The 15210-nt window shown below is 45.0% G+C and overlaps 2 protein-coding genes across 3 annotated transcripts; both read right to left on the bottom strand.

Annotated features, from left to right (window-relative positions):
- LOC145862281 (uncharacterized) lies at window positions 1-1161 on the bottom strand. The gene is made up of 2 exons (XM_082965539.1): window positions 1135-1161; window positions 1-843 (listed from the first exon to the last, which is right to left on the bottom strand). The coding sequence occupies exons 1-2, from the start codon at window positions 1159-1161 to the stop codon at window positions 19-21; spliced, it is 852 nt and encodes a 283-aa protein (XP_082821665.1). The 3' UTR covers window positions 1-18.
- Window positions 842-8486, bottom strand: LOC106579531 (tripartite motif-containing protein 54). 2 transcript variants are annotated; one of them, XM_082965965.1, is made up of 4 exons: window positions 7918-8486; window positions 4825-4968; window positions 1741-1924; window positions 842-1400 (listed from the first exon to the last, which is right to left on the bottom strand). In XM_082965965.1, exons 1-4 carry the CDS (start codon window positions 7929-7931, stop codon window positions 1209-1211), a joined length of 534 nt encoding a protein of 177 aa, XP_082822091.1. In that variant the 5' UTR covers window positions 7932-8486; the 3' UTR covers window positions 842-1208. The 2 variants fall into 2 exon arrangements, 1 of the variants encoding a protein (XP_082822091.1); XR_014381697.1 differs by lacking the exons at window positions 842-1400; window positions 1741-1924 and adding an exon at window positions 3329-3539 and having other exon boundaries at window positions 4825-4993; window positions 7918-8264.
- Between the last annotated feature and the right edge of the window lie 6724 nt (window positions 8487-15210).

Below are 15210 nucleotides of genomic sequence, written 5' to 3'. Positions count from 1 at the left end.
GAAGACGGCCATCTCTGGTTACTCCATGGTCTGTGTGCCTGTCTCTACGGTCCTACAGCTCCGCTCCAGGTGCTCTTTGTACTTCTTGGTTAAACCACGGATGTAGTTAAGCTCTTCCTGCTCGGCCACCAAATTCAAACTTAAGTCCCTCTTTCTCTCCTCCAAGATGGCGTACAGATGGTCCAACTTCTCACACACCTGGGACTTCTGCCTCCTGCCGTTCTCCTGTACACAGGCAACCACACACACCTGGGACTTCTGCCTCCTGCCGTTCTCCTGTACACAGGCAACCACACACACCTGGGACTTCTGCCTCCTGCCGTTCTCCTGTACACAGGCAACCACACACACCTGGGACTTCTGCCTCCTGCCGTTCTCCTGTACACAGGCAACCACACACACCTGGGACTTCTGCCTCCTGCCGTTCTCCTGTACACAGGCAACCACACACACCTGGGACTTCTGCCTCCTGCCGTTCTCCTGTACACAGGCAACCACACACACCTGGGACTTCTGCCTCCTGCCGTTCTCCTGTACACAGGCAACCACACACACCTGGGACTTCTGCCTCCTGCCGTTCTCCTGTACACAGGCAACCACACACACATGGGACTTCTGCCTCCTGCCGTTCTCCTGTACACAGGCAACCACACACACCTGGGACTTCTGCCTCCTGCCGTTCTCCTGTACACAGGCAACCACACACACCTGGCACTTCTGCCTCCTGCCGTTCTCCTGTACACAGGCAACCACACACACATGGACAGACAGATGGACACACGCAAGTGTTTTCTCCAGTTCTGTGCCTAGTGGACACGACCCAGTTCTGAACACGACCCAGCTCTACATGGCAATCCTGGGTAACACCACCACGAGTGACACAGAGGGGACTGGAGCCGCTCCAGCTTCCGCCCCAGTACAGCTACTAGCTAGCTCATCAACTCCAGTGTGTGTGTGTGTGTGTGTTCTGCGTGTGCACATCAGGGGTGTCCACTCTCTCCCCATCAGTTCTCCTCCTGGTTTCTCAGTGTGAGCGAGTGGGAAGGCAGTAACATTTCTGTGTGTTTCTTGGTATGTGTGAGGGAGGAGAAGGAATCTCTGGAAACGTATGTGTTTATTCGTGTGAGGCAGTACAACACAGGCAGTAGAACACCTAGTCATTTTTCTAAGTCTATGTGTGTATTTGGGGAATGGGGTGGGGGGGCTGATTACAGTAACATCCTGGTTTCAGTTGTCTGTCTGTGTGAGAGACACACAGACAGACAGAGACAGAAAGACAGGTGCTGCCACACTGGGCCAGTCACCTCTATGGTCTGGCAGGTCTCCTTTAACTGACTGATGATGCCCTGGATCCTGTCGTTGTTCCCCACCATCATCGCTATCCCGTCAGTCAACTCGGTCTGTGGCCGCCCCAGCACACGCACCAGCACGCACAACCACACACACACACACACACACACACACACACACACACACACACACACACACACACACACACACACACACACACACACACACACACACACACACACACACACACACACACACACACACACACACACACACACACACACAACCACACACAACCACACACAACCACAGGAACGAGAAGCCAAGAAGCATCAGTCACTGAGTGAGTTGCAATGTACTGACATATACACAGGAGGCAACTTTCCCATTTGACCTACTGTACTGTAAATGTCTTGAAGAAGATGTTTTCCTACATCAGCCAGTCCTCACCTTCTGTGTCTGGTACATGCTTTTGAGCGGCGCCACCTCACAGTCCTGGTGGGCTCCAAACACCTTGCACATGGAGCAGGTGGGCACGCTGTGGGTCACACAGTAGATGTTGACCTCCTCCTCCTCGTGCTCTTGGCACATGGCCTGCTCCTCCGTCCTCTCTGGGGCCGCTGACCTAGGGCTGCTGGAGGGGGAAGGAGACATGCTGAGACTCCCAACACTAGGGCTGCTGGAGGGGGAAGGAGACATGCTGAGACTCCCAACACTAGGGCTGCTGGAGGGGGAAGGAGACATGCTGAGACTCCCAACACTAGGGCTGCTGGAGGGGGAAGGAGACATGCTGAGACTCCCAACACTAGGGCTGCTGGAGGGGGAAGGAGACATGCTGAGACTCCCAACACTAGGGCTGCTGGAGGGGGAAGGAGACATGCTGAGACTCCCAACACTAGGGCTGCTGGAGGGGGAAGGAGACATGCTGAGACTCCCAACACTAGGGGTGCATCTTACTGTAATAGTATAGTGGCTTCCTCTCCTGATCAGTTGAGGTTAGATTCAGGCTGCCTGCCCATGGTAACTGAACACCTCACCATGAAGTCAGAAGGTCATCATAGGTAACATCACATCCTGAGCCATGAGCATCTGTACAGACAGTATCTAAATGGAGTGTTGTGTGTGTCGTACAGGCCTTAAGGCATTAGTCACACTTCCTCCAAATACACACCACACACACACACCACACACACACCACACACACCAAGTCCGTTGGAAGTATAGCATTGTGTGACTGACTTGTACCGGAAACCTCTTGCCAACCGAATCACCCCTCTGACTCACTGTGGGTCTATGGGTTCATATGGGCACCAGTGCTGAGTGACAGACACAATGCCTCCATCTCCCAACACAACACAAGGAGACACACAACATGACCCTCTTCTACTCCTTTCTCTCCCTTTTTCTGTTGCCCTAGATGGTCCCTACTCCACTTCTATCTACAGTATACACACGTGCTCTCTTTCCGACTAGCAAGCACTCAAAAACACACAGTAAGTATCCCTCTTCTTCTCTCTTTTGTTCTCTCTGTCGAGCTAGTGAGTGTCCTCAAACACACAGAGCACCCCTCTCCTCCATTCCATCCCTCTCTCTCTCTCTCTCTCTCTCTCTCTCTCTCTCTCTCTCTCTCTGTCAAGCGGAAGAGAGTTTTGTCTCAGAAATAAAGCCTGAAGCATTAAGCGTGATGTTGGATACAGGACAGTAGAGAGCTAGATTACATTGCCTCTGGGCTCCTATTCTTAAAAGGATGTAATCAGTTACATATAATCTGATTACAAAAAACTGTAACTGTAATCAGTTACGTTACCAGCAAAAATATTGTAATCCGATTACAGATTATTTTGGAAAACTGGATGACTACTTATTGGATTACATTTCAATTCAGAAGGATGTTTGTGGGAAAAAATACACAGTAAGGCATTAGTCACACTTCTTCCAAATACACACACACACACACACACACACACACACACACACACACACACACACACACACACACACACACACACACACACACACACACTATGACACCATTCGGTTTAAGGCGCAAGTTTAAGTTTATTCCACCTGAGCGAGTCTGACCACAAGTCAGAGACCACTATGATGACACACCAAATGATGACCACCAATCAGAGACCACTATGATGACACACCAAATGATGACCACCAATCAGAGACCACTATGATGACACACCAAATGTGTTTGATGGATCCTTTTTGTCTTCTTCTAATGTCTTCTTTGTCTTCTTCTAAATGGAAAGTAATGAGAAAACAAAACTAAATGTGGGTAATCCAAAAGTTCTGTTACTGATAAAAAACTCAGACAGGTTAACTAGTAATTAACGGATTACATTTAGAAAGTAACCTACCCAACCCTGCTTCAAAGCAACGTGTTCATCTCATGCGTTCTTATAGCGCCAAACTCCCACCTCAAAGCAGTGATAAGACGACACTTTCACTACAAAAACCCTGACACTTATTTTACCCGGAGTTAAATATAAACAGTAATCCTTCATGTAAATGCAATGTTTTTGAACTACATACTTCTTTAACTGTATTTAGCTCTAGCTGTTGTCACCTCTGTTTCTTCTGGAGGGAGCCATCTACATGTTAGTAATTTAGCAGACACTACAGAGCAATTAGGGTTAAGTGCCTTGCTCAAGGGCACCTAGTCGGCTCGGGGATTCAAACCAGAAACAGTTCAGTCACTGGTCCAACATTCTTAACCGCTAGGCTACCTGCTGCCTGGTTAAAAACATCACCTGTATCTCATTATTTGTTTTTCAACTCTAGTTTAGAAACTACTACTAGTCACGTTCACCAGCCACCATGTGTCTTTATAAGGCACCCTGGAGGTCTGGTAAACAAGGTGAGAAAAGTAGTCAATATTGAAGAAAACATTCAGAATGAGTGGCACCAGGACTTTTTTCCTGAGAACAGTTTCAACACGTTTTGCATGTAGGTTGTATGAGTTTTTAATATTTCTATCAGAAGAGAAAATGTCACATTGCTATCATTATTAGTATCTCACTGTTCAATGCCCTAACTGACCTACTTTTAGAATTCCCTGTTCAATGCCCTAACTGAACACCTTTTAGAATTCACTGTTCTGTCTTCTTGTAGGAAATTCAGTGACATATTGGAAGTAGTTTAAAGCCTGGTAATGGAATAAGGGAAGCTAAGGAAATTACACATAGAAATGGATTTTGGCCAAAAGTCACAAAATGGAGTAACTGGATGTCTGTGCTTTCAGTCTGTGGTATAGTAGGATCCTGCAAATTGGACCACTTATGGTAGTGATGATGGTGGTGGTGGTGTCTATCTGAGACGGTGGTTTCTTTCTTTAATAATTACATTTTTAAATGATTACTGTAATAAGAACTGTACCGTACCTGTAACAAGCTAGCGAGTACATGGAGCAAATAGTTTCCCCCCAGTTTTCTCATCTGTTCATGCACCTTGGTTGGAAAGCAAAGTCCAGGTACCGGAAGTATTATTTTTCCTTTGGACTCCTACAGTGTACGACTCTCTCACCTGGTGGACTCCTGTTTGAACATGTCGATGATGTTGTCCACCAGCAGGTTCCTCTGGAGCCCGTAGACCCCGTAGTGGTCCAGGACCACCTCGTGCCTGCAGGACGGGCACCGGAAACGGCCACCGGAGGTCACTGACCCCCCTCTGATTGGGAGGTATGGGTTGGAGGCTTAGACAGGATAGAACAGACGGAGGCATAATACAATGTAGACCAAATGTAACACCTATTATTGCTTATGGCTACTATTTCATGTGAAAACTGCAGTCACATTTGAGGCTACACAAAATTACATGGATGTACAAAACTGAGATTGAACACTGGAATGGCTCGTGGCAACAAGATACTACAAAGCATAAAATGAGAACAATACAGAGGATCTGCGGTAGGCTACAGTGCATACAGATGTGGGATTGTCACGTCCTGGCCAGTATAAGGGTTAATAGTTATTGTAGTTTGGTCAGGACGTGGCAGAGGGTATTTGTTTTATGTGGTTCGGGGTGGTGTTTTGGTAGAAGGGCGTTTGATTTATTATTTCCGGATTTTTTGGTTTATGGTCTATGTTGATGTATTTCTATGTGTAGTCTGGTTTATGTATTTCTATGTTAGGTTGATTGGGGTTTGGAACTCTCAATTGGAGGCAGGTGTTTCCTCGTTGCCTCTGATTGAGAGTCCTATATATGGGTAATTGTTTGGTGTAGGTTTTGTGGGAGATTGTTTCTTGTCTAGCGTGTATGAGCCTGAGAAGACTGTTCGGTGATCGTGAGTTTGGAGTTCATTTTGAGTTTAATAAATGTTCAAGATGAACCAACACAGTCCTGCTGCATTTTGGTCCTCTTTCACCAACGATAACCGTGACAGAATCTCCTACCACCAAAGGACCAAGCAGCAGAGGAAGGAGCGACAGGTGGACTGTAAGGAGCAGAGGGAATTTAAATTGGACAAACGGGAGAAATGGACATGGGAGCAAGTTATGGCTGGAGAGGGCCCATGGAAGAAATGGAGCAAAGACCGGGAATGCTACCGAGGAACACGACTGGCGATTAAACCCGAGAGGCAGCCACAATAATTTTTTTGGGGGGGGTATATGGGTAGTTTGGCGGGGCAAGTTCGGAGCCCCAGGCCAAATCCCCGGACTGTTTCACAGAAGCCAGTTAATGGACAGGTCTCGTGCTTCGGGGTAATGAGTATTATGGCGAGGCCAAGTGTTTTTAGGCCAGTACGCGCTATACCAGCGCCCCGCATTTACCAGGGGGCAGTGGGCATTCAGCCAGAAAGGGCGATGCCAGGTTTAAGCTCGAGACCGCCAGTAAGCCTCCACGGTCCTATATATCCTGTTCCCGCTCCACGCACTAGCCTAGAGGTGCGTGTTCCCAGTCTGGCACGTCCAGTACCAGCACCACGCACCAGGTTTCAAGTGCGTCAGCCCAGTCCGACTCATCCTGTTCCCGCTCCCCGCACTAGCCTGGAGGGGCGTGTTCCCAGTCTGGCACGGCCAGTACCGACACCACGCACCAGGCTTCCAGTGCGTCGGCTCAGTCAGGAGTCGCCAGAGCTGCCCGTCAGTCAGGAGTCGCCAGAGCTGCCCGTCAGTCAGGAGTCGCCAGAGCTGCCCGTCAGTCAGGAGTCGCCAGAGCTGCCCGTCAGTCAGGAGTCGCCAGAGCTGCCCGTCAGTCAGGAGTCGCCAGAGCTGCCCGTCAGTCAAGAGTCGCCAGAGCGGCCAGACTGCCCGGAGCGGCCAGAGCTGCCCGTCAGTCAAGAGCGGCCAGAGCTGCCCGGAGCCGCCAGAGCGGCCAGACTGCCCGGAGCCGCCAGGTTGGCCCATCTGCCCAGAGTCTGCCGATGACCAAGAATCAAGGGAGTCTAGCAGCAACCCTAAACTGAGTAAGCCTGACATTTCAGAACTTGAAGTAATTAACGGTTTAATTGATAAGTCTGTATACAGGGTGGAGAGGAGGAGGTCTGCCCATGATCCAGAGCAGGGGGAGTCTGCCTACGGTCCGAGGCTGATCGGGTCGGTCGGCACTCTGGAGGACAATAGGCTGGAGCCTGAACCACCACCTGCATAGGTGGGTTGGGGGAGGGGGGGGGGGGGGGTGTAGCACAAGTGCCGTCAGGGACGGCAGCCACCCTCCCTTCCCTCCCTTTAGTTTAGGGGGATTTTTTGTTGTTGTTTGGGGTTTTTGTTATTCTTGAGGTGCTTCCGGGGTTAGCACCTTTAGGGGGGGGGGGGGGGGGGGGGGGGGTACTGTCACGTCCTGGCCAGTATAAGGGTTAATAGTTATTGTAGTTTGGTCAGGATGTGGCAGAGGGTATTTGTTTTATGTGGTTCGGGGTGGTGTTTTGGTAGAAGGGCGTTTGATTTATTATTTCCGGGTTTTTTGGTTTATGGTCTATGTTGATGTATTTCTATGTGTAGTCTGGTTTATGTATTTCTATGTTAGGTTGATTGGGGTTTGGGACTCTCAATTGGAGGCAGGTGCTTCCTCGTTGCCTCTGATTGAGAGTCCTATATATGGGTAATTGTTTGGTGTAGGTTTTGTGGGAGATTGTTTCTTGTCTAGCGTGTATGAGCCTGAGAAGACTGTTCGGTGATCGTGAGTTTGTTTTGGAGTTCATTTTGAGTTTAATAAATGTTCAAGATGAACCAACACAGTCCTGCTGCATTTTGGTCCTCTTTCACCAACGATAACCGTGACAGGGATCTTAATTTGACCCTGCAGCAACAGGAAATGTGAATTATTGTGTAGGGGTTGATGCATTTCTGGTAAGGGCAAATCAAGTCTGAAAATGTTAAGTAGAAATTACAAAATGCAAACGCTTTTAAACATTGAATACACTGCATTTCTTGCTGTGCAGAAAATTCCCTGCAACAAAAGGGTGATCAAATTAAGATCTTACACCTGTAGCCTCAGTGCCTAGACAAGAACCAAACAAAAACATCCCCCACAGTCAAACTAGTTGTTATAGATATAGAGAAACAAATAATAGTTTATGGATAATGCGTAGACACAGTTTAATCTATAGTTCTATCACATACTAACCTTCTCTAAAATACTTTCCAATACTCCAATGTAATTGCAGGCCTACTTTACCTTAAAGATATCATTGGCACACTTTGTACAGAGGTTGTGTTGCCACGGTAAAATGACCACTGTTTTGGTAAATGTTTCCAGGCAGATGGAACAAATCAGCTGCTTCTCCAAATTATCTATGACGTTTCTCTTCTGATGCACCCACTCCGATAAGACATTAAAATAGTGTCAAATTAATAATAGGCAATGGTTAATCCTGCTTCATAACATCCCAAGCCGTTTAGTTCGGAGTGAAGTTGAAAGAAGGGCCACAGTAATAGCACTGGTTCAAGCTGTTCCTCATACAGAGTTTCACGTGGCCCCCAATCTGGCAGCTCGAGCGAGTGTCAGGGCTGTTTTTAGAAAGTGTCACGTCAAAGGTTCCCATGTTTACTTGCCCATATATGAAACTGATACTAATTAGTGCATGAGCAGCTGATGTTTCCTTGCAGTAGGACTATAGTCTACAAGCTGACCCTATTTAATGTAAAGCTCTACACATGTCATGAAACTGTTAGCTTATATGCAAATATCCATGTATAACAAACGTGTTTGGGGCCCTAACCTAGTAAATGTAAATCCGGGACACTCCAATTAGTATGTTACATTTCGTATGGTATGTATTAATTTGTGGATGTCCATCATCCATTTCGTATGATATCTTATGAATTACAATTCATTTAATACAGTATGTTACGAATTGCAATAAGTACAATATGTTACGAATTCCAATTTGTTGTTGCTAACTTTAGCTAGGTGGCTAACGCTAAAGTTAGCTAGGTGGCTTACGTTAGCTAGGCTAAGGTTAAGGTTAGGGCCAGTGCTTAAATTGTAAAATGTGGAGACACCTATTGTACAATATGAGGAGGAAATTATAGTCCTAAAAAAGCTTTCACTGACTCACCCAATTACGCACAGCTCACTCGCTGGCGAACAATGTTTGCTCAATAGACCTATCGGGAAGATAACATATTTTGGTAGTCAACAGTCATATTAGAGTCTTCTCTTTTAAGCAGCAGCCATTTACCTTCTAGTCTGTGTTTTCCCGCGATTGTATTTGAAATATTGCGAAAGGCTTGTTCTGGCTGCATGCTGTTCACTGACAGATTTGCCACATGTTCTATATGCCTTGTGGTTGGGCTACATAAACACAATCCACAGCTAGGCTATTTTTTAAAAGAAGTTATTGGTCATCTGTGGTTAAATTACAGGCCTACTCCTGGTTTAGTATTCTGAATAATTTTATTTATTTCTGAACTGACAGCAGTAATTCTACAACTTTGGCAAATGTATTTAAATTAACCAGGGGTGCTGCAGCTCTCCCAGCACCCTTCCCACGGCTATAATTCTATAAGGAAATAAATGATCAAGTGCAATGCTGGAGAGATGACAGTTGCAGGCTCATGTCTAGCAGAGAGAGGGAGCGAGATCATAGAAAGTGAATCTCAGTCTAGTTCTGAGATAGATACAGGAGTGCTTCTCTCTCTCACCACAGCAATGGCCATGCACTGGTCTCAAACAGGCTATAATGTTAAGCAAATCATAAGCCCAAATCAAAATCTGCGTTTTAATATAACTTTTTTTAGGGGGCAGGAGAATTAATGGGAATGCAACTCGAATGAACTCGATTGCTTTTATTCTAATTTTTACATTGCAAACACTGCTGTATCCTGCTCCGGCAAATTAAGCATTGGTTAGGAGTTAGGTTAAAGAGTTAAGGCTAGGGGCAGGATTAGCTAACATGCTAAGTAGTTGTAAAGTAGTATGTAGTTGCAAAGTTGCCCGTGATTCAAACATACAACCTTTGGTTTGCTTGATGTTGGTGTTATACACTTACCCACCCACCCTACTTTTGACTCAAGTAACCTTCTCTCTTATGCAATCATAACCAACAAAACATATCATACTATTTTGAGTATCTCGGATTTACATCTATGTTACGTCTAGTCTATGAAACCAGGCTGGTTGATCTGGGGCAAAACATGCTATGGTAGGATAGACATATTGGACTGATAAGACAAATGATGTGCTGATAAGAAACAGGTACAGGTGGGCATGGCTGCTTTATTATTGGAATAGATGGATGGATGGATAGAGGTTACTTGATGTATTATGGCATTTTAAAATAATGTGTACCTTTATAAAAATGTATCCGATTATGTGATCAGAATCATGCAGTGTCTCGAACAAAAAGTAATATCTCGCGCTGGAAATACCGCAGGTGCCGATCTATAAGAGGCACATTCACGTCTCAAATACATTCTAATCGTTCAGATACATTATAGCCACGCATCTACCTAGCATATTTCCTAAGCATAAAAACCAACCCGTGCGTGGCAGAAGGCCAGTTGTGTAAAGCCCGTAGCATGATTTTGAGTTTTTTGAGACATGGGACCCACTGTTATTAACTAGTTTTACAGGAGAGGAAGGGACCCACTGTTATTAACTAGTTTTACAGGAGAGGAAGGGACCCACTGTGATTAACTAGTTTTACAGGAGAGGAAGGGACCCACTGTGATTAACTAGTTTCACAGGAGAGGAAGGGACCCACTGTTATTAACTAGTTTTACAGGAGAGGAAGGGACCCACTGTGATTAACTAGTTTTACAGGAGAGGAAGGGACCCACTGTGATTAACTCGTTTTACAGGAGAGGAAGGGACCCACTGTTATTAACTCGTTTTACAGGAGAGGAAGGGACCCACTGTGATTAACTCGTTTTACAGGAGAGGAAGGGACCCACTGTGATTAACTAGTTTTACAGGAGAGGAAGGGACCCACTGTGATTAACTAGTTTTACAGGAGAGGAAGGGACCCACTGTGATTAACTAGTTTTACAGGAGAGGAAGGGACCCACTATGATTAACTAGTTTACAGGAGAGGAGGGGACCCACTGTTATTAACTAGTTTTACAGGAGAGGAAGGGACCCACTGTGATTAACTAGTTTTACAGGAGAGGAAGGGACCCACTGTGATTAACTAGTTTTACAGGAGAGGAAGGGACCCACTGTGATTAACTAGTTTTACAGGAGAGGAAGGGACCCACTGTTATTAACTAGTTTTACAGGAGAGGAAGGGACCCACTGTGATTAACTAGTTTTACAGGAGAGGAAGGGACCCACTGTTATTAACTAGTTTTACAGGAGAGGAAGGGACCCACTGTGATTAACTAGTTTTACAGGAGAGGAAGGGACCCACTGTGATTAACTAGTTTTACAGGAGAGGAAGGGACCCACTGTGATTAACTAGTTTTACAGGAGAGGAAGGGACCCACTGTGATTAACTAGTTTTACAGGAGAGGAAGGGACCCACTGTTATTAACTAGTTTTACAGGAGAGGAAGGGACCCACTGTGATTAACTAGTTTTACAGGACAGGAAGGGACCCACTGTTATTAACTAGATTTACCATTTTTCAAGCAAGATGACGTCACAGATTCCCATCAGACCAACACTTTGAATGCCTAACAAGTTATCTAAAAAACAGTTTTGTTAAAAATATTTTTTTTTACGCTTTAGTGCGTGTACTTTACTCTGTTTATAGTTGTGATATCGCTGGAGGACGTTTTGACATCGCTGGAGGACGTTTTGTATTTGGAGGACTTTGCATTTGCCATTTCCGTCGAATGCATTCAGTTGTACAATTGACTAGGTAACCCCCTTTCCTTTCCCTTTGATGCATATAAAGACAATATTAGAAACAAGAGAAGATTGCTTTACATTGAGGTTTAATAGAATGAAATCAAAGGAATATTTATGAGTGTTAGAGCACAATGGAAAGGCATGTGTCTTACTCATAAAGACAACTCTAAAGCAGCTCATAGAGAATATTACTTTGAGGTTTACTCGAATGAAATCAAAGCCATAGTTATTATAGTGTTGGAGCACAACCCTTCATATAACAAACTTATTCACACACTAACTATAGCAATTAGTTTATGATACAAGACATATTCACCGCGATTAGAATAAATGGTTGGCCTTTGTGTAACATTTACACAAAATAGTAATGGACAATAATATATACAGTGATATCCAGCAATGTATGTACAGTAATGTAAAAGAATGGACAGTACCTGTGAAATAAATACAAATCAAACGAGTCCAAACCACTTCCATTAATGGAAATAGATTTTCAGCTCCTATTTATTTCTGTGTGTGTGTCTGTAGAGTCACTCCCCCTTCTTCACCCTCCATCTCCACCTTTCAGTCTCATAAAAGGCAGACTGTTGGAGCTCCCTCCAAAGCCCAGTGCAAGGTACAGGGAAAACACTTTGGCTAGGCAGTAGATCTTTTCCTGCCACTCAAGGAAAGCCGGTATGTGTGTGAGGGCTGTTGGGGCCTTGTTTCAGCGGCTGGTGGCAGAACCTGTACAGACGGCCGGAGGGATGCTGCTCTAAGGATTTTTTCTTTTCTCAGTTCGTCCATTCCTCACTCCTTCCTCTGCATCGAGGCCTCCAGCTCCCATTGAAAGAAGGCAGCCGCAGCAAAATCCTCAAATGGTATCCTTGAATTGGTGAGGTTTTCTGCTGTGTAAGTGCAGGTGGAAGGGGATGTGGCATTACGTTACTCTCTGCAGTAACATAATGTCACAGCTGTGCGTCCACTTCAGGGTCTCTTCCTCCCCGTGGTGCTTGACCAGTAGGACATCACTGGCAGTTCTAATGGGCTCTGTCCATGGGCCGTGGTCCATGATGAAAAGGCAACCTCATCTCTTGATGGGCCCAGTGTGTTAGAATGAGTTAGTGCCTGCACACATAATTATGTGTGTGATATCATTTGAATTACCTGTATCCAGCAGGAACTCTTCAGAGCAATCCTCTTTTGTTGTGTCAGGAGCTGGTGCCAAAGGGGAGGGAAACAGGACAGCCTGTAGGGAGAACCACTGTTAGAGCTGGGCCTGCGCTGCTGGGCCCGGATCGGTCTCAGCAGAGGAGAGCCAGGTCATGCATGTCATCCCTCTCCTGAAATAGAGGCCCAATTACCTTAAATGAGAATAATCATAAAGCTAAACTATGCGAGTGAGTGAGCGTGTAATTGAGAGGCGGAAAGTGAACTGTGTGATCATGTCAATGTGCTGTTTATTTTTTGTTGCATTCAGTCACTTAATGCACAATATGAGCTTTTCCTGACTGCTCAGTGTACTCGCCATGGCAACCAATGGTGTGTGTGTTCATATGACACAAAAGTTTGTCAAACTGACCGAGTCCTTGTAGTAGGACATTCAAAGATTAGCTTTGGCATCAACTACTAGCGTACAGTAGAAAGGATATCAAACATTCAGATCTGGATTGACATAGGGTTAATCATGTGAATTTACAAAACCTCTAGGGCTTATTCATCACTCGCGTTTAACAACAGATGGGGCCTCCCGAGTGGCACAGTGGTCACTGGAGATCCTGGTTCGAGTCCAGGCTCTGTCGTAGCGGACCGGGAGACCCATGGGGCGGTGCACAATTGGTCCAGCATCTTCCGGGTTAGCGGAGTGTTTGGCCGGCAGGGATGTCCTTGCTCTAGCGACTCCAGTGGTGACACGGTCGCCAGGTGTACGGTGTTTCCTTCAACACATTGGTGTTTCTGGGTTAAGCCGGCATTGTGTCAAGAAGCAGTGCGGCTTGGTTGGGTCGTTTTTTTTCAGAGGACACATGGTTCTTGACCTTTGTCTCTCCCGAGTCCGTACGGGAGTTTCAGCGATGAGACAAGACTGTAACTACCAATTGGATACCATGAAATTGGGGGTAAAAAAACATTCATTTTTTAAAATGAGTTTAACAACAGATGTAGGTTACATTGCAAGTGTGTACACACCTCTCAACCCTTGTGATATGCATTAATTGGCACAACCGTTGTTGACAAATGCATTACGTATCTGTTGTTCGACCTGAGTGTCCTAAGCCTGTTCATGCTCCAATTCATGTCAGTCACTCTAAATCGAAATATCAACTTGAGTGATCTTAATTTTACTCAATTCGAAGTCAGATCTCTGGTCTTTCCTGCTAGGGTCAGGTGGCTTGTCGTTCAGGAATGGAGGACCTCGGATAATGGAATATTAACATGAAGTATGCATAACTTATAAAGATATATACGGCACCCACAATGGTGGCAGCTTTTTGTTTGCTGTGTGTTTAAAAACAATAGCACACCATGCTCAATAAAATATATGGAAATCATTCTCAATCTAAGTATCATCTGTAAATGAATGACACCAGGTGTCTCATCTGACTTAGAATTGCTGATACTAACTATCTTTGTCTATTTTTTTTTTTAGAAAATCTGCCACTGAAGCACACACTTCTATCTAGTGAGAGTGCACAGAATATTTTAGCTTTAATTACCTGGTTGTCCCATTGAAGACTACTTTTTCATGGCAGACCTGCTGGTATGGATAAAGGCTTGAGTATTTTCACTCTTTAAAGCAGGGAAATAGCGAAACAATTGACACCACCACAGCTGCATGAATTTGTGATCTCTCCATATGTTCATTTATCAATTTCTAAGCCCAACTAGCTAGACAGAAATTTTCAGGCTGCATTGTTGTCATTCAGTAAAGGTGTAACTTAGCTAGCTACTGTAACGTTACTGTACTAGCCTACAACCAAGCTAGATAGCTAGCTACAAAGAAAGCAATCCATTTCATCAACAGTCTTTTTAGCTAAATATATGTAGCTAGTGTGATCGCATGCTAAACAACTTAAGAGATGATTAGAAAGTTCCAAAAGCAAAAGTGACACCTGTCTTTTTGGGGAGTGCTGCTCTGCTAGCTAGTTAGCTTTGTGGCTAGCTATCTTGGACATAAATGAGAGAAAACAATTGCAGTTGTGTTGTTTCCAGATGGTGAAATGCCAGATCGGTCTGTAATAACAAACTTAAACCTCTACGGGATCAGTGTACCCCCCGCGGAACGGTTGAGCTAATGTAGGCTAATGTGATTAGCAAAAATCCCAGGTCATATCTGATATGGGCAGAAAGCTTAAATTCTTGTTAATCTAACTGCACTGTCCATTGTAGCTATTACAGTAAAAGAATACCATGTTATTGTTTGAGGAGAGTGCACTTACGAACTTGAAAATGTATTAATAAACCAATTAGGCACATTTGGGCAGCCTTGATACAATATTTTGAACAGATATGCAATGGTTCATTGGATCAGTCTACAACGTTGACACATACACTGCTGCCATCTAGTGGACAAAATCAAAATTGCACCTGGGCTGGAATTATACATTATGGCCTTTCTCTTGCATTTTAAAGATGATGGTACAAAAAATAATCACGTTTTTTTCTTTGTATTATCTTTTACCAGATCTAATGTGTTATA

Source organism: Salmo salar, chromosome 19, assembly GCF_965601325.2.
Source record: "Salmo salar chromosome 19, fSalSal1, whole genome shotgun sequence".
Classification (NCBI taxonomy): Eukaryota; Metazoa; Chordata; class Actinopteri; order Salmoniformes; family Salmonidae; genus Salmo; species Salmo salar.
Note: the sequence above shows the minus strand (reverse complement) of the source record. Positions and strands in the feature narration are given on the sequence as shown.

Excerpts from the sequence above, each read along its gene's own strand:
- LOC145862281 (XM_082965539.1), bottom strand. The coding sequence starts at position 1,161 with ATGACTAGGTGTTCTACTGCCTGTGTT. Across the intron at positions 844-1,134 it reads GGTGTTCTACTGCCTGTGTT|AGCTGGGTCGTGTTCAGAAC; the intron begins GTACTGCCTCAC and ends ATTGCCATGTAG.
- LOC106579531 (XM_082965965.1), bottom strand. Across the intron at positions 1,925-4,824 it reads TTCAAACAGGAGTCCACCAG|CAGCCCTAGGTCAGCGGCCC; the intron begins GTGAGAGAGTCG and ends TTCCCCCTCCAG. Across the intron at positions 1,401-1,740 it reads GCATGTACCAGACACAGAAG|ACCGAGTTGACTGACGGGAT; the intron begins GTGAGGACTGGC and ends GGGCGGCCACAG.